This window comes from Macaca fascicularis, chromosome 1 (genome assembly GCF_037993035.2).
Source record: "Macaca fascicularis isolate 582-1 chromosome 1, T2T-MFA8v1.1".
NCBI lineage: Eukaryota > Metazoa > Chordata > Mammalia > Primates > Cercopithecidae > Macaca > Macaca fascicularis.
Window position 1 is genome coordinate 222,671,146 of NC_088375.1, and position 18,844 is coordinate 222,689,989.

An 18,844-nucleotide genomic window follows, 5' to 3' on the forward strand; every position below is an offset into this window, starting at 1 on the left:
GAGGGCAGGCATGGAGTCCTCTCTGCACATAAACACGCCCCACAAGCATTCCCTGAATGAATGATCCCCAACCCTAGGCCCTAGGCACCATCACTACCTTCAGTTTAAAAATGAGGGGAGCCAAGGCTCACGAAAGTTCGTTAACCTGTCCAAGGTCACCCTGAGAGTAAGTGGTAGAGCCCCAGCCCAGGCCATGCCAGGCCGGGTGGACTCCAGGACCCACGCTCTTAACCCCTATCTGGATCCACTTCTTTACACCATGGTACTGAACTCGCTTCCTTTTCCCCTTTTGTCCCTTACAGAGGTCATAGAGCTAGTGATTGCACTTTATTGAAGTCCATGTTCAGATGTTAAAAAAGTAGTATATGCCAGTTAAGTGCTTCTCAAATGTTAATGTGCGTATGAGTGCCCCGGAGATCTTGTTAAAGTGCAGTTTCTGATTCTCTAGGTCTGGGATGGAACCCACAATTTGCTTTCCTAACAAGTTCCCAGCTGGTGCCAATGTTGCCAGACAGGACCGTATTTTCAGAAACACTGGCCTGAGCACTACTGCCACCTCGTGTCAGCCACTAGAACTGCAAGTCCTAAAATGAGTAGCCTGGCATCATTCCATAAGCGCTAACTCTTGGGGTTTTTTGTTTTTTGTTTTTTGGTTTTTGGTTTTTTGAGACGGATTCTCAGTCTGTCGCTCAGGCTGGAGTGCAGTGGTGCGATCTCGGCTCACTGAGACCTCCGCCTCCCGGGTTCAAGCGATTCTCCTGCCTCAGCCTCCTGAGTAGCTGGGATTATAGGCACGCACAACCACGCCTGGCTAATTTTTGTATTTTTAGTAGAGACGGGGTTTCACCATGTTGTCCAGGTTGGTCTCAAACTCCTGACCTCATGATCCACCCACCTCAGCCTCCCAAAGTGCTGGGATTACAGGCATGAGCCAACGCGCCCGGCCTAAGAACTAACTCTTACAGAGGCCGTCTACAATGCTACACTGTTTACAACCCTGCATGGTCTCTGCCATTACCATTCTACAGATGAGACAACTGAGGCTCAAAGGACAACTAGTCAAAGTCATGAAATCCATCAACAGAGACCTATTTTCTGAGTAGCAATTATGAGCCATGAGGATGAAGCTGTGAAAAAAAATTCTTGCCTACAAGAATTACAGAATAGTTACTAGCAGCCAGGTGCAGTGGTTCACACCACTGTAATCCCAGCACTTCGGGAGGTTGAGGCGGGTCGATCACCTGAGGTCAGGAGTTTGAGACCAACCTGGACAACATGGCAGAACCCTGTCTCTACTAAAAATACAAAAAATTAGCCGGGCGTGGTGGCAAGCGCCTGTAAAACCAGCTACTCGGGAGGCTGAGGCAGGAGAATCTCTTGAACCTGGGAGGTGGAGGTTGCAGTGAGCCAAGATGGGTGCCACTGCACTCCAGCCTGAGCAACAGAGTGAGACTTTGCTTCAAAAAAAAAAACAAGAATAGTCACTAGCAAGTGCCAGAGCCACAGCCCCAACTCAAGAAGCCAGAACCTGGAGTCAACCTTGATCCCCCTTCTCAGGCCATACCCACAAAGGAGACGCTCCTCCTGGCTCCTCCTCATCTCCCTTCCCCAGGAGGAAGCCCCTCCTGGGAGTAGCGGGGGGTGGGCTGGGACCATTACCTGCATCCAGAACGGGCTTCCCCGTGGAGGAGAGAGTGATGGGAGCGCTGGTTGGGATGGGCAGCGTCTTACTGGCCTGGGAGTCCACCAGGGAGCTCAGAGTGGGGCTGGTACTGCAGGGAGAAGCCCAAGGCAGGAGTGATGGAGATGGGAAGAGGGAAGTGTGTACTCAAGAATAATTCCCTTTCTCTAGAGACTGCGCAGCCAGAGCCTGGGCCCCTAGATCCTCTGTCCCGAGTCTCTGCCAGGCATTTTGAGGGCAGGCACTGGGTTTCGAGGCCTTCTGGCTTTCCAATGGTGTTAGCACAGAGATGGGCACACATTTAACAAGAACAGCCCAGGCCCCGCCTACACCCCCAGCCCAGCTGTCTCCCAGGCATCCCCTGGGCATGGCAGGGACAGCTCCCTCCCGCAGCAGCCAAACAGAGAGAAGGGGTGGGGGAGTCACCTGGCAGGCGCCTCGCCATTCTCTGGGGTGGGGCTGCAGTCAGGCTGGGTCCCCACGGGTGGCGCCTCAAAGGTGGTGTCCTTCTCAGCCATATCTACAGAGGGGAGGTAACATCTGAGAACCAGCGTCAAGGAGGCTGGTGTCTCCAGGAAAGAGTTAACCAGGGATTGGTGGCTTCCAGCGAGTAGCACCACGGGAGCTAAGACAGTCAGATTTGTGTTTCAAAAGATCAAAGTGGAGAAGCTGGCCAGGCACAGTGGCTCATACCTGTAATCACAGCATTTTGGGAGGCTGAGACAGGAGCACCACTTGAGGTCAGGAGTTCAAGACCAGCCTGGCCAACATGGTGAAACCCCATCTCTACTAAAAACACAAAAATGAGCCAGGTGTGGTAGCACACACCTGTAATCCTAGCTACTAGGGAGGCTGAGGCAGGAGAATCATTTGAACCCAGGAGGTGGAGGCTGCAGTGAGCTGAGATCATGCCACTGCACTCCAGCCTGGGTGACAGAGCAAGACTCAAAATAAATAAAACAAAGTGGAGAAGCTGCTACTCGTCTCTAACAGCTGTGATCACCCAGGAAGGTGGCACAGTGATGCCAGACCTTTTGCTTTTAAGAGAAACCTGAAATCTCCTAATGTTTAAAAACAGTCTCAATGTTTAAAGTTTTATTCTTTTAAATCAAGTTTGTTAAGGAATTATTTATTTATTTATTTATTTTTAATTTTTTGAGATTGAGTCTTCCTCTGCTGCCCAGGCTGGAGTGTAGTGGCACGATCTCGGCTCACTGCAACTTCTGCCTCCCGGATTCAAGTGATTCTCCTGCCTCAGCTGAGTAGCTGGGATTACAAGGCACATACCAACACACCCAGCTAATTTTTGTATTTTTAGTAGAAACAGGGTTTCACGATGTTGGCCAGGCTGGTCTCGAACTCCTGACCTCAGGTGATCCGCCCACCTCGGCCTCCCAAAGTGCTGGGATCACAGGCGTGAGCCACCGCACCCAGCCTAAGGCACAATTTATATACAAGAAAGTATCCCCTGGCAGGGTACGGTGGCTCCCGCCTGTAATCCCAGCACTTTGTGAAGCTGAAGCGGGTGGATCACTTGAGCTCAGGAATTCAAAACAGCCTAAGCAACACAGCAAGACCCTGTCTTTATTTTTAAGTAAGTAAAAATAAAAAAAGAAAATGTCCCTAAGTGTGCACAGCCTGATGAGTTCTGACCAAGGTAACTAACTCCAATCAAAATACAGAACATTCTCGTCCCTCCAGAAGGTTCCCTAGTGCCCCTCCTCACTCACTCTGCCCCCACCTCCAGATCCAGGCAACCACTGATCTGCTTTATGTCACTGTAGAAGAGTGGATCTGTTCCAGAATTTCATGTCAACAGAATCATGCAATATGTACTCGTTGGGGTCTGGCTTCTTTCATTCTGCATAATGTTGTTGATATTCACTCAGGTTCATTCCTTTCTGTTGCCGAATGGCGTTCTGTCGTACAGATGAACCCGTTTACATACCCGTTCCCCAGTTGACGGACATTTGGGTTGTTTCCAGTTTGAACTATGATGAACAAGGCAGCTATGAGTATTCTTGTGGGTGCCTCTGTGTGAACATATAATGTCACTCCTCTTGAGTGCCTAGGAAGGGTGGCTGGATCACTGTGCTGGCCAGACGAAATGTCTCTGAAGGCCAGTTCGAAGCTGGCCACCACTGCTCTGACACAGTCACATTGTTTTACAGATGGAGAGAGCCACAGGGCTGGAGCTAGACCCAAGAAACAGAGATGGCAAGTTCCAGCTCAGAGCACTCTCCTCTGGACGGCCCTGACTCCTGCCTGGGGACTAGGCACCTCCGTCGAAGCTTCCTGCTTTTCTGGGGCTGGAAAATTTGGCCTACATTAGAAGTGGGTTCTGCTCAGTCACTACACCTCTCCGCCCCCAGAGCCCTGGTGGAGGCACCCCTTTTTGATGTGGTACAAAGCAACCCCACACACATAACACACATCTCCCCTCTAGAAAGTGTTCGTGACACCTCTCAGATTTTTCCTGAGATAGACAAAAAAGTAAAGCCAGGATTAATTTATTTCTTGGATTGTAGGGAACCCTCCTCTTTGGGGAAGGTCACTGGACTCTTACCTGAATTAGTTGGAGCCTGGAGGCTGGAGGCTATGGAGAAGATGATGCAATGTGTTATGATGTGATGTTAGTATTTGAACCAGTGTTTGAAATGTCACTGGGTTTCAGTGAACACTTACTTTGAGTGGATTGGAGCTCTGGTGCTCAAACCCATTAACTGTGGCTATTCCCAGTTAGCATCATGAGGAGAGAGTCCCCTCCCCTCTCTCCAAGGCAGCCTGATGTAACTAGACAGGCCCATAGTCTCAGCTGCTGCTGAAACACCTGCTGAAATCCAGCGACAGATCTGCTGTCCCTCCTGTACGTGCAGAAGAGGGGGACCTAGTACTCCCTGGGTGCCTCTCATCCCCTCTCTGAATATACTATACCTCACTTGTAACTTTCTTTTTTCCTCCCTGAGTTAGTGATCCTCCCCTTTTCCTCCTCTTTGGATTTGAAGGTGAGGAGAAGGTATTATCTAGCCCCTAGTTAGTCTGCCTGTGTTCTCTGGTAAGGGCCTAGTGGAAGAGAAAAAAATAATCTGCCTACTCTTAGCCTTCATTTAAGAACTAAAAAAAAGATATTATTTACCAGATGGATATACTTCTCTTTAAATCTAAACACCCAGTCCTTGGGCCATTTAAAGAATGGTCTTAGCATCAAGGCCGAACGGATTCTCTTTTTGTACATTCAGGAATTGCTTAAAATCAGGTGAAATTTCATCGTAATATTTGGACTGTATATTTCTTGTCAGCTTTTTCTTTTCCCTGGAGTTTCCAATTGCCTTTCTTTTTCTTGTTGACAAAAGGATAGTGTGCCCTCACCATATCCTCAGGTTTTTCAACTCTACTAATCATGAAATGTACTACAATTCTCTCTTTTATTCCTGGGAACACTTCCCTGGAGCCTTCCTTCCATTTTCCTGCTCTGATCTGGCTCAAGTGGTCTACAGCACATCATTCCGGGACTTCCCTTCCTTGCTCTGCTAGGATGGAGTGCCAGTCTCTAGGTTCCATGACTTCCTGTTTTCCTTATTTTTTGCCCCCTCACTTAGCTGAATTACATCTTCAAATAACTTCCTAAGAGAGGATGTAGGAAGAAAAGCTTTCTGGACCTTTTATGTCTGAAAATGTTTTTATGCTGCTTTCAAACTTGATTGTAATTTAGCTGAGGTGATTGTAATTTAGCTGGGTAAATTCTAGGTTCAGAACTAAGAAGGAGGTGGGCGGGTGGTGTCTTCCAGTGGAAAGTACTCTGGGCTGACCCTTGGGATCCCTGCATTCCAGCTCTAGCTTTGGCCCTGTGCTTTTCTCTGGGTGTAAAAAGAAGAGGTTGGCTCAGACCAGAGGTAACCAGCTTTGACTAGTCTTCAAAAGCATTCTATGTGACCAGCACAATGACCCAGCCACTCCTCCTAGGTATTTACCCATGAGAAATGAAAATATACATTCACCCAAAGGCGTGTACAAGAATCAGCCAGTCATGGTGGCTCACGCTGGTAATCTCAGCACTGTGGGAGGCCGAGGTGGAAGGATCGCTTGAGCCCAGGAGTTCAAGGCTGCAGTGAGCCAAGATCATGCCACTGCACTCCAGCCTGGAACACACAGTAAGACCCTGTCTCTAAAAATAATAATAATAAAAGATATAAGATAAATTCATACATGTTTAAAAAAAAAAAGAATATTCACAGCTGTTTTCATTCATCATAACCCTAAACTGGAAGCAACCCAAATGCCATCAACTGGCAGGTGGATAAAATCATGGTGGCACATCTATTACGTGTGGCATGGGTAATTTCCATTGATCCTGCTTTGCTTAAAAGCAGGTCCTTCTGAAATGAAGTCTATGCTTCTGGTCAGGTGCACAGATAAATTGGGGCTACCACTGTCGGGAAGATGCCTGGAGCACTTTCGGGTGCCGAAGACCTGTGGCTGGTGGCGGATGCATAGAGGGAGTCAAGGAGCAGGACACTTGTGCAGACATGAGGCCTGGCACATGCCAATGTTTTCACTGGGAGGGCCACATCAAGGTGGTCAACAGACCCAGGCAGCAGGAGCAAGAAGAAACAAATGGCCGGGCTGGGATTACGGGCTCACGCCTGTAATCCCAGCACTTTGGGAGGCCAAGGCAGGTGGATCACGAAGTCAGGAGTTCAAGACCAACCTGACCAACATGGTGAAACCCCGTCTCTACTAAAAATACAAAAATTAGCCGGGCATGGTGGCACACTCCTGTTATCCCAGCTACTCAGGAGGCTGAGGCAGGAGAACTGCTTGAATCCTGGAGGCGGAGGTTGTGGTGAGCCAAGATCGCGCCACTGCACTCCAGCCTGGGTGACAGAGTGAGACTCTGTCTCAAAAAAAAAAATAAAAGAAGAAAGAAAATCTAATGCAGCCAGAAGCCTCCTTCCTCCTGCGATTGCCCTCCAGCGCCCTCTGCTGGCAAGGTTTAACTGCATGCTCCCTGTAGAGGAGAAACGCGGAGGCCAGTCATTGATGGCAGCGCAGGGATGGAAAGGTGAACGGAGAACCTAGAGACGTGGACTGATCACAAGCACACTTTCTAAAAAGCCTTTTCTTGCCCTCTGATCCCATATTGTTCCTTTTTCATAGCATTCTGTGCCCACCCACCTTATGGATGTAACGAGTTTGTGAATATTTCTGCAGACACGAATTTAATGTTGCTAAGTACTCTTCTATTCCTGGATTTATCAAAGCTTCATGTGTGGTAAGAATTTCTGGTTTCGCAGGTTTTTATTCTGCTTCGTAGGGCTGGTTTTCCTTATAAGTCTCTGCTCATTCATATTTATTTTAAAAGGGTTATGCTTGGCTGGGCGTGGTGGCTCACGCCTGTAATCCCAGCACTTTGGGAGGCTGAGGCACAAGAATAGCTCAAATCCAGGAGGCAGAGGTTGCCGTGAGCCAAGACCATGCCACTCCACTCCAGCCTGGGCAACAGAGTGAGACTTTGTCTCAAAAAAAAAGCGGGGGGGGGGGGGGGTGGTTACACTGCATCCATCAATAGATAAATGTGGTATCTATACACAATGGAATACTACTCAGCCATCATAAGGAAAGAAATCATGTCTTTTGCAGCAATATGGATGGAACTGAAGGCCATATTCTTAAATACAGACATTCAGATACAGAAAGACAAATACTGCATGTTCTCACTTCTAAGAGGGAGTGAAATACTGTGTCCACACGGAAGTGGAGAGCAAAATAAAAGGCAATAGAGACTTAGAGGGGTGAGGGGGTGGGAGGTACAGGTGGGTGGACCATGAGAAATTATTTAAGGGGTACAATGTACGCTATTTGGGTGATGGATACCCTAAACATCCTGAGTTCACCACCCCATCTAAGCGTGTAACAAAATTACACTTGCGCCCCATACATTTACACAAACAAAATAAAATCCTAAGGACTCTACTGAATATTCCAGTCACTGAGCGGGGACAGTTTCTTCTGCTGTGTTAGTATGTCCTGTTCGCAATGGGTCTCTTCCCTGAGTAGGAAGTCGGCCAGGAGACCCTGGGCCCGTGGGCGGAGAGTGTGAGCTGGCAGCCTCCCTCCATTTCAGGGTTGTGGGGTGGGGCTAACCTGTTGACAGTGCACTTCCAAATACCCAGGTAAAGAGGGCTTTACAAACAGAGTGACAGCACCCCACTGGTGGCCCGAGCTTTCCCCAGATACTCCTTTAGTGTTCTGACTCAAAAAGACGATTGTTGGCCAGGTACAGTGGCTCAGCCTGTAATCCCAGCACTTTGGGAGATGGAGGCGGGCAGATCACTTGAGGTCAGGAGTTCCACACCAGCCTGGCCAACAGGGCAAAACCCCGTCTCTACTAAAAATACAGAAATTATCTAGGTGTGGTGGTGGGCACCTGTAATCCCAGCTACTCGGGAGGCTGAGGCAGGAGAATCGCCTGAATCCAGAAGACGGAGGTTGCAGTGAGCTGAGATCCCACCACTGCATACCAGCCTGGGCAAGATGGCGAGACTCCTTCTCAAAAAATAAATAAATAAATAAATAAAGAGACAATACTGGGGATTAAAAACTCAGGCATCATCTGTGCAAACTGGTCAGTGGCCGTGCCATACCACTGTACACATTTTGAAGTCGTGTTTGAAGACGTAGTCATGGGCTACTGCACATCACAGCTCTCCACTTCCCTCCTGCTCTTCATCTGCCGGCCTCTTCCAAGCCCAGAGCCTCTCTGGGGGTCCTAGAAGCAAGTCACCCCTCACTTCTCTGGCAGCCCTCACAAAGTCACATGGGGTGACCTTTCCTCCACTTGTTTTTTTTTTCTTTTTTAGACAGAGTTTCACCTTGTCGCCCAGGCTGGAGTGCAGTGGTGCAATCTCGGCTCACTGCAATCTATGCCTCCCGGGTTCAAGTGATTCTCCTGCCTCAGCCTCCTGAGTAGCTGGGACTACAGATGCCTGCCACCACACCCAGCTAATTAGTGTATTTTTAGTAGAGACGAGGTTTTGCCATGTTGGCCAGGCTGGTCTCAAACTCCTGACCTCAAGTGATCCACCTGCCTCAGCCTCCCAAAATGCTGGGATTACAGGCATGAGCCACCACGCCTGACCATTCCCCTTGGTTTTGTCACCACTCTTCCATCTGTTTTAAACCACCTGGACATTTGTTAAAATCTCTCAAAGCCCTTTAAAAAAACAAAACAGAACAAAACAAACAAAAAACGGTCAGGGTTTTAGCAGTTTCCTGCACACTGGTAAAGTCAACCATCCTGAGTTAGAAACCTCTTCAGAAACTTGATATTCATCTCTCTAAGTCAATAAAACAGCCTTGCAAATAGGTCAAGATTTTACCAGCCCAGGGCCGGGCATGGTGGCTCATGCCTGTAATCCCACCACTTTGAGAGGGCAAGGCGGGCAGATCACCTGAGGTCGGGAGTTCAAAACCAGCCTGACCAACATGGAGAAGTTGCGTCTCTACTAAAAATACAACATTAGCCGGCTGTGGTGGCGAGTGCTTGTACCCCCAGTTACTTGGGAGGCTGAGGTAGGAGAATTGCTTGGACCCAGAAGGTGGAGGTTGCAGTGAGCCGAGATTGCACCATTGCACTCCAGCCTGGAAACTCCATCTCAAAAAATAAAAGATTTACCAGCCCAATAATTTCAGGAAGAATTTTTTTTTTAATCAACAGAATCTCTTACCAAAATGCTAAAACTGGGCTTTATCATTCCATTCGCTGGGTCTGACTACTCAAAGGATAACCAGAACCCAAACCTGATCTAATTAACAGCCGAGGGTGTTGGTCATTTGCCCCCACCCCTGGCTGTGGGTGGGGAGAGGCACAACAGTGGGAGCACAGACGCCACCCCGTGGTCGAGGCCTGGGGTGGGAACTGCTTACCCTGGGGCTTGGTGCCTGTCTCTGCTGCACAGATTGGGTAGGGGACACAGCGGGCACAGGAGTTGGTGGCTGATGTGGCACAGATCATGCCAGGTCGACATTCGCAGATGCGGGAGGAGTTCCATGCACACGGCGTCTTCTCCACGAGGTCGTCTAAGGGACACAGATGAGGGTCATGGAGAAAGATCAGGATGGCAAGGGCAGGGGGTCCAGAGGGTCCCCAGGAGGACAGAGAAGCAGTTGTCCAAGGGTCCTCCAACAAGAAAATAAATGCTCGTCTGACTATGCTGTTGAGCAGCAATCCCAGCATGCTCAAAATAATTATGCAGGGTGAAAGAAGGCAGGCAAAAAGGGAGGGCACGCTGTATGTTGCATTTACAGGAAATTCTAGAAAATGCAAGCTATTGCATGGTGACCATAGGCAGGGGGTGGGAAATGGTGACAAGGAACCCGAGGTAACTTTTAGGGGGAAACGGCTGGTTGCTCAGCTGCATGCATTTGTTAAAACTTGTCAAATCGCATCCTCTAATCTGTGCATTTTACCATATGCCCACTACCTCTCCATAAAGCTGTTAAAAGAAAGTCCTCCAGGGGACAGGGTGAGTGGGCATGGGTGCAGAGGAGCCAAGACTGGCCATGACTCCGTAACCATTCAAAGCTGGGTGATAGTACACAGCCATCTCTGACTCACTCTACATCTGAATATGTTTGAAATTTTTAATGATAAAAAGATTTTTTGGCCAGGCGTGGTGGCTCACGCCTGTAATCCCAGCACTATGGGAGGCCGAGGCAGGTGGATCACAAGGTCAGGAGTTCGAGACCAGCCTGACCAACATGGTGAAACCCCATCTCTACTAAAAATACAAAAATTAGCCAGGCGTGGTGGCAGGCACCTGTAATCCCAGCTACTCAGCAGGTTGAGGCAGGAGAATCACTTGAACCCGGGGGGGCAGAGGTTGCAGTGAGCCAAGATAGTGCCACTGCACTCCAGCCTGGGCGACAGAACGAGACTCCATCTATTTAAAAAAAAAAAAAAAAAAAAAAGTTTTTTCTCCAAAATCAAAAAAATAACATGTTAGAGGTATTATTTTTAATAAGTGTAATAATGCTTTTGTATGTGTTCGGGAATATTTTGCAACGCTCCACTTAGAGGTAAATACAGAATGACTGGATCAGTAATTAGGCAAATGCGGCTTCTCCGCAAGAGTAGTTCTCAATCAGCAGGATACTTAGAGGCCCAGCATGATAATGGTAAGGGCTGGACAGTCTCTTCTTACAACCTCCAGAGCAAGGGAACTGGGCAGGATTTGGGGAATTTGTGCAGAGGGTGCATGAGCTCAGCAATGAATGAAACCATTTGGGACAACGGCAGCTATTATCATTATTATTATAGCTCTTAAGATAATTGAGTATGTGTGAGACAGTCTCTCAGCACTCTACCCAGATTAACCTACAATCATGTATTTAATTCTTACACAGTTCTCTGAGATAGATACTACTATGCCCATTTTGCAGCAGAGGAAACTGAGGCACAGAGAGGTTAGGAAACCTGCTTGAGTTTATAGGCTATTAGGCGGGAGAGGCGGGATCTGAACCCGGCACTCGTGTTCTAGAGCTCATGCCTTTAGCTACTAATGTGCCGCTCTACTCGCTCGTAGGGCTTCAGTTAGGAGAGCTGAAGGAATTACTGGGCCCAGAGCTAACACCTCTTTCTCCATATGTCCACATGGTGGTTGTGGCAGACTGTATTTTCCCAAAACATGGCTACAGCGATATTTCTGGCCCTTCCAGAGCCTTGCCACTTACCCATCAAGAAGTAAAACTGTTTTCCTTCCCTTCCCTCAGTCTCAAGTGAGATTCGTGGTTGCCTCAACAAACAAGAAGTAGTGGAAGTTCTGTGTGACTTCTGAGGCTAAGTCATAAAAGGGGATGTGGCTGCTGCCTCTCTCTGTCTCTCTGTCTCTCTCCCCCTCCTTCTCTCTCTCTCTTCCTCTCTCTCTCTCCCTCTCTCCTTCTCCCTCTGTCTCTCTCTCTCTCTGCCTTTCTCTCCCTCTCTCTTTCTGTCTCTGTCTCTTTCTCTCTGTCACTCTCTCTGTCTCTCTCTGTCACTTGTTCTCTCTCTCTCTCTCCCTGTCTCTCTGCTACTCTTTCTCTCTCTCTCTCCCCCTCTTTCTCTCTCTCTCTCCCCCTCTTTCTGTCTCTCTCTCCCTCTCTCTTTCTGTCTGTCTCTCTCTCTGTCTGTCTCTCTCTGTCTCTCTCCCTCTCTCTTTCTGTCTCTATCTCTGTCACTCTCTGTCTCTCTCTGTCACTTGCTCTCTCTCTCCCTCTCTCTCCGTCACTTTCTCTCTCTCTCTTTCCCTCTCCCCCTCTTTCTGTCTCTCTCTTTCTCTGTCTCTCTCTCTCTCTCTTTCTGTCTCTCTCTGTCACTCCTCTCTCTCTTTCTTTCTCTCTCTCTTTCTGTCTCTCTCTCTCTCTCTTCCTGTCTCTCTCTCTTTCAAGACTTTTATGGCTGGGTGCAATGGCTCACATCTGTAATTCCAACACTTTGGGAGGCTGAGGCGGGCGGATCACTTGAGGCCAGGAGTTTGGGACCAGCCTGGCCAAGATGGTGAAACTCCATCTCTACTAAAAATAGAAAAAAAGAAAAAGACTTCGCCTTTAGAACCCAGCCACCAGACCATGAGGAAGCCCCAGGTAAGACATGAAGAGGCTGACATGGAAAGGAACCGAGGCCGCAGCCAGGAGCCGACACCAACCCCAAGGCAGGTGAATGAATGAGGCTTCAGAGCATCCAGATCCGCAGCTTTTGGGCTTTCCAGCTAAGACCCCAGACATTGTGGAGCAGAGACAAGCTGTCCCCGAAGTGCCCTGTCTGAATTCTGACTCACAGAATCTGTTAGTACAAAGAATGGTTTGTTTTCACAACTAAGTTTTAAGAAAATTTGCTATGCAGCCTCAGTAACTAGGACAGAGCCCTCCAATGACAACAAACAGTGTCTGTGGTTCTTTTTGGCCTCCCCTGACTCTCCGCTCTGCTGCCCAAAAGCAGCTCTGGACAAGGAGACGGACTCACACATTCCCAGTGGCCTCCATGAATAGCCGGGGCCTCTAAAGTCACAGCAGCCTGTGACCTGAGCAACCCCCCAGCCCACATGACCCTCGGGGTGCGGCTGGCGCTGGGAGGTTGTGATGGGCTGGACACAGGGAAGCCCCATACCCGCATCCTGCTGTGCGTGCACACTCAGTAAGTGCTTGTCAAAGCAGCTCGCGGGCCAGGCTCAGTGGCTCACGCCTGTAATCCCAGCACTTTGGGAAGCCGAGGTGGGAGGACCATTTGAGCCTGAGTTCGAGAACAGCCTGGGCAACATAGTGAGACCCCTGTCTCTACAAAAAACATTTTTTTAATTAGCCAGGCATGGTGGTGTGTGCCTATAGTCCCAGCCACTTGAGAGGCTGGGGCAAAAGGATCATGTGATTCTGGGAGGTCGCAGCTGCAGTGAGCTATGATCGCACCACTGCACTGCAGCCTGGGTGAAAGAGTAAGACCCTGTCTGGGGGAAAAAAAAAAAAGAGGTGGCTCATAGAGGCAGCCAGTGGGGTGGACAAGAACCTGGAACCTGGTGGCACTTGTCTGAGTTCAAACTCCAGCCTGCAGGCCTTGGAAGTTCCCTGACTTCCCAAAGCCTCTGTTTCCTCTTCTGTAAAAGGGGAATGATGACAGTCCTTGAATCACAGAGTAGTTACAAACATTAATGAGCCGAGTTTGGAACAGGCGGGTGATTCACAAATGCTTCCTGGAAGGAAAGAATATGCAAATATGGAAGCCCTCTGAAAAGAGGCGACCCCCGTCGAAAACCCACAAACATGAGGGGGAGTTCCTGGAAGTTCACGGTTCAAACATGCAGAGAGGTAAACTGAGGCCCAGGGAGGGACGAGGCCCTTACCTCGAGAACAGCTCACGCAGGCCGTGCAGCGGCCAGCCTCGTCCAGGTAGTAGTCAGGCTCACACTGCTTCCTGCAGTCGCCAGACCCCTGTGGGCACGGCTGCGTTGGGGACAGACCTGGGGAAAGAAGCAGAGAAGCTGCAGACCAAGCCGCCTTGGCAAAGGGCCTCACTCCCCACCCAACCCTGAAGCCCCCTCATCCCTCACCATGGCCAGCTCCCAAACTCCACACATCAGCTCAGTCCAGCCTTTCAGAGGGAGTCCTGAGGCTCAGAGAGGACAGGGACACTGCGTGCATTCCACACGAGAGGAGGGTACTCACTGCCCCCCAACCAGCTCCTGCCCACTGTTCTTCCTGAGGCCACCATGCCACAGCTTCCCCCAACCCCGTCTCATGGCTCTGTCACTCCCCTGCTCAAAACTTTGGGTACAGCTTCGCTGAGAGCTCAGCACACTAGCGTAACTCCTGTTCAGAATGGTATTAGGTGGGGAGGGGCTGGGTGCCTCCTACCTCCCTCTTTTAAAGACCCATGTGGGCCAGGCGCAGTGGCTCACGTCTGTAATCCCAGCACCTTGGGAGGCTGAGGCGGGTGGATCACTTGAGGCCAGGAGTTTGTGACCGGCCTGGCCAACATGGTGAAACCCCATCTCTATTTAAAAAAAAAAAAAGTAGCGGAGTGTGGTGGCTGGCGCCTGTAGTCCCAGCTACTCGGGAGGCTGAGGCAGGAGAATGGCGTGAACCCGGGAGACGGAGCTTGCAGTGAGCCGAGATCCGGCCACTGCACTCCAGCCTGGGCGACAGAACAAGACTCACCTCAAAAAAACAAACCACAAACAAACAAAAGACATCATAGAGAGAATAAGCAAAGCCATGGAGCAGGAGAAGGTACAACCATAGGACAAGAGCTCCAACCCAAAATTATTAGAAGTCCCACAAATCCATTTTTTTTTACAAAACCAACCCAAGAGAAAGGAAGGTACGTGCACACAAGGATGTATGTTTCATTCTTCATTATAGCCAAAGGCAGAAACAACCCAAATATCCAAAAACTGGATAAACACAGCATGGCATATCTACGCCGTGGAGGGCTATTCAGTAATAAAAAGGGACTAGGCCGGGCGCAGTGGCTCACACCTGTAATCTCAGCACTCTGGGAGGCCGAGGCAGGCAGATCACCTGAGGTCGGGAGTTTGAGACCAGCCTGACCAACATGGTGAAATCCCATCTCTACTAAAAATACAAAATTAACCAGGCGTGGTGGCGCACGCCTGTAGTCCCAGTTACTCGGGAGGCTGAGGCAGGAGAATTACTTGAACCCAGGAGGTGGAGGTTGCAGTGAGCCGAGACCGCGCCATTGCACTCCAGCCTGGGAGACATGAGCGAAACTCCATCTCAAAAAAAAAGAAAAAGAAAAAGAAAAATGACGAACTGAGGGTTGACCCTTCGCCATGGGGACCTGGAGGGCATCAGGTGGACACATGCAGAGGCTGGCCAGCTGAGTCACAAGTGTCACAGCAGCAGAGTGGGACCCATTTCCCTCTCACAAACCAACAAAGAGGGAAACAGAGGTGAGAGATGGGGCACCGGTGCCTGGCACAAGGCAGGCCCTTTGCACTGCTGGCAAATGAATGAGTCCGCTCGTGTCTACCTCTGCCCCTCGATGCTCTCAGCCCTAGATCATACCTTGCCACTCTCTTCTCTCCCCACCAGGAGAAGACCACAGATGAGTGCCCGCCTGCTCCAAACACCCCCACTCATGGGCCATCCACCAATCGGGCACCCCAGGGAGACGACCCACAGCTTCACGGGGAAATTACCTGGATCCGAACTAGGCCTTCCCACGGAGGAGGGAGAGCCTGGAGCCCTTGTCAGTTTAGAAGCAGCTTCCTGGGCGAGGCGGGTGCCCCCTCTTAGAGGCATGGTGCTGGCATTGGAGGTTGCTGGGGACACCGGGGTGGGCTTGGCCTGGGGGATGGTGCCACTGGGGAAGAAGCCAGAGACGGGACTGGTAATTCTGCCAATGGAGCAAGGGAGGCCTGTGATCAGGAATAACAGTTCCCACAGAGATGGCGTCCCGGGCCCTCGGCCCACCACCTCTGGCAGGCGCACTGTAAGCTCCTGGGAGCAAGGCCTGCGTTTTCCAGGCCCTCTGGGTCTCCTAGGGGCTCAGGGCAGGGCTGGGCACACTCTAGGGCCTCAAATGACCTGAGGGCTTGGCAGAGAGGCACCCGGAATCCTGACACCATGGGCTGAACCCCACCTACACCCCCATGCCCAGTTGCACCCTGGGCGTCCTGTGGGGTGGGACAGCCTCATCAGAAGGCCAGCTTGGGGCAAGAGGAGGAGGCAGAGCCAGGGAGTCACCTGGAGGGTTCCTTGCAGTTCTCCGGGCTGGCACAGGCAGGGCTGACGCCTGGGGAAGCTGGTTCACAGACCGTGTTCTTCTGCGCCGTGCCTGCAGCGGGGACAGCAGTGCCTTCAGAATCGGTGTTGGGGACCCAAATTCTCCCGGAATACACGCTTCACTACCACAGTCCAGAGTTGGAGATGGGCTCCTTGGAAAACGCAGTGGTCATCTGGAGGTGGCGCCTGCCTGGCACCTGTTTTCCGTTGGAGTAAAGCAGCCTACCTTTCCCTGGAGAATTACTCCCCTCTGATCTCAGCACCTGTGGTTAGGGGTCGGGACCGACTGAATCCCCTTTCCAGGAATGGCCATGAGACCAGGCTGGACCAATCAATCCATTCCACTCCTCTGACCATGATAAGCCAGTTCAGGGATGGACATCTGACCCAAGCCTGTGAGGCAGAATTTAAAGATTCTGGTTTGGGATTTAAAGGTTTTGGTTTTTGGATATTAAAAATGTAAGAAAGGGAAGTTGTCTTCCCACTGGCGCTGGGCAGAGCTGCCAGTAAGTATCTTGTAGACAAACCAACAGAGAGGAAAACAGAGGTGAGAGATGGGGCAAGACAGAGCCCCGGATCCAGCCATGCCTGAAGCTTCTCAGAGCTACCCCCAGACTTTTAAGCTACACGTGCTAAAAAATTGGGGATTTTGCTACTTGCAATCCAAGGAGTCCTGGAGAATGCTGGATGGAAGCAGAGTGGAGAAGAAAACACACACATCATCCATCCAGTGCCCCTGAGTTTGCCTGTCATGTCCTAACTGTGCCAGGAAAGTCAGTTTTATTTACTTATTCATTTATTTGAGACAGAGCCTTGCTCTGTCACCCAGGCTGGAGTGCAGAGATGCAATCTCGGCTCACTGCAACCTCTGCCTCCCAGGTTCAAGCAATTCTCCTGCCTCAGCCTCCCAAGTATCTGGGATTACAGGTGCCCGCAACCATGCCCGGCTAATTTTTGTATTTTTAGTAGAGACAGGATTTCGCCATGTTGGCCAGGCTGGTCTTGAACTCCTGACCTCAGGTGATCCACCCTCCTCAGCCTCCCAAAGTACTAGGATTACAGGTGTAAGCCACCATGCCCAGTCCAGTCAAATGATTGTAATCATACACACTTCACCAGGCTGTCGTCAGGATAAACAGAAGAGTGTACATGAGGTGCCCATCACACTGTGTGACACGTCTGGTAAATGCTGTGTCCTTACCCCCATCTAGACTCCTGTTCCATCACTTAGAAGTTGACCTGTATGTCACCGGGTGCGGTGGCTCACGCCTGTAATCCCAACACTTTGGGAGGCCAAGGCGGGTGGATCACAAGGTCAGGAGTTTGAGACCAGCCTGGCCAACATAGTGAAACCCCATCTCTACTAAAATCTCAAAAAATTAGCTGGGCGTGGTGGCGGGTACTGTCACACACAAAAAAGAAAAGTGACCCGTATGTGTGGGACTTCGCTCTGAAGGTTTCCGTGGAGGTGGGCGCGAGCAATGCTGACCTCTCGTGTTCTGCAGCATGGTGGAGAGGCGACACCTAAGCTTAGGCATTTCCTGCTCTGTCTTTGCAGGCAATTTACCTGCCATCTCCAAACCTCGATTTCCACACCTGGAAAATGGGGCTAATACTGTCTGTTTTACGGAGACTTGAGAATTTCAGGAGAGACAGCCAGTGAAGGCTCTTAGCGTGGGGCTTGGCTGATTGGAGGCAGAAACTGCTTTCCATTTTACAGCTGGAAAAACACAAGCCCTGAGAGCTACCCCATGGGTGAGTCCACAGGGGACCTCAGAGATTAACGAGGGTTTGGCAGCTGAGATTAGAACACTTCTAAAACAGTGCTGTCCAACGGAAGTATGTGAGTCACACAGGCCAGCTCAAATATTCTAGGAGCCACATTTTAAAAGGTAAAAAGAAATAAGTGCAATTAATTAATTTTCACAGTATATTTATTTAACTCAGTATATCTAAAATATCATGTTTGCAGGCAATCAATATAAAAATAATTAATTATATTCTTGTTTATATTAAGTTTTTGAAATCCAGTGCATATTATATGCACAGCACTTCTCAATACAGACTTAGCTGCATTTTTTTGTTATTTTTATTGTTTGTTGTTGTTGTTGTTATTGTTTTGAAACAGAGTCTAACTCTGTTGCCCAGGTTGGAGTGCAGTGGCACAATCTCAGCTCACTGCAACCTCCATCTCCCGGATTCAAGCAATTCTCATGCCTCAGCCTCCCGAGTATCTGGGATTACAAGTACCTGCCACCACACCTGGCCAATTTTTGCATTTTTAGTAGAGACGAGGTTTCACCACATTGGCCAGGCTGGTATCAAACTCCTGACTTCAAGTGATCAGCCTGGCTCGGCCTCCCAAAATGCTGGGATTACAGGTGTGAGCCACCACACCCGGTCCCTAGCTGCATTTTAAGTGCGTGGCCACTTGCCACGGGCATTGGGCAGCTCGGGTCCAGGGGTAGCAAAGGGAGGCCTCTGGCGCCGCCGTGTGGCAGTCTCAGGAACACCGCCCAGACAGTCCCTCCAGCAGGAAGCCTCGGCTGGAACAACTGAACTCAAGATGTTTTTCACAAAGATACAAAAGTTTCTGAGCTGAAAACTTTTTGGAAGTTTGGCCTTTTTGGAGAGGCCCCCAAGGCCTTCAGCTGCACTCCCTCATTTGACAGATGGGGAGACTGAGGTCCAGAGACAGGTGGGAACATGCCCCACAAGTGCAAATGTTTGCAAAATCCTAGGTATCTGCTGCCCAGTCTACTGCGGCACTCTCCCCTGCTTATGGGTGGCAGGCCTCAGCATTTCCTCAGCAGAGCGCTCTCACCTGATCCAAGGGGAATATGACCAGATTTGAACTCTACCCACCCCAAGCCTGGATCTCCCTGTCAG

At 50.0% G+C, this 18,844-nt stretch overlaps 1 protein-coding gene across 9 annotated transcripts in view; it reads right to left on the minus strand.

Moving 5' to 3' along the window:
• The window catches only part of TNFRSF8 (TNF receptor superfamily member 8), an 80,837-nt gene that overhangs the window by 17,910 nt on the left and 44,083 nt on the right, over positions 1 to 18,844 (minus strand). For 4 of the 9 annotated variants that reach the window (XM_065529757.2, XM_045380537.3, XM_074019966.1 and 1 more), the window contains exons 5-10: positions 15,917 to 16,007; positions 15,370 to 15,533; positions 13,552 to 13,668; positions 9,608 to 9,760; positions 2,108 to 2,201; positions 1,660 to 1,772 (exon numbers count right to left, since the gene is read on the minus strand). In XM_065529757.2, the coding sequence (XP_065385829.1) occupies positions 1,660 to 1,772; positions 2,108 to 2,201; positions 9,608 to 9,760; positions 13,552 to 13,668; positions 15,370 to 15,533; positions 15,917 to 16,007 (732 nt within the window). Of the gene's footprint in view, positions 1 to 1,659; positions 1,773 to 2,107; positions 2,202 to 9,607; positions 9,761 to 13,551; positions 13,669 to 15,369; positions 15,567 to 15,916; positions 16,008 to 18,844 lie in introns of all 9 variants that reach the window. The other 5 variants (XM_065529756.2, XM_045380518.3, XM_065529766.2 and 2 more) reach the window with 3 other exon arrangements.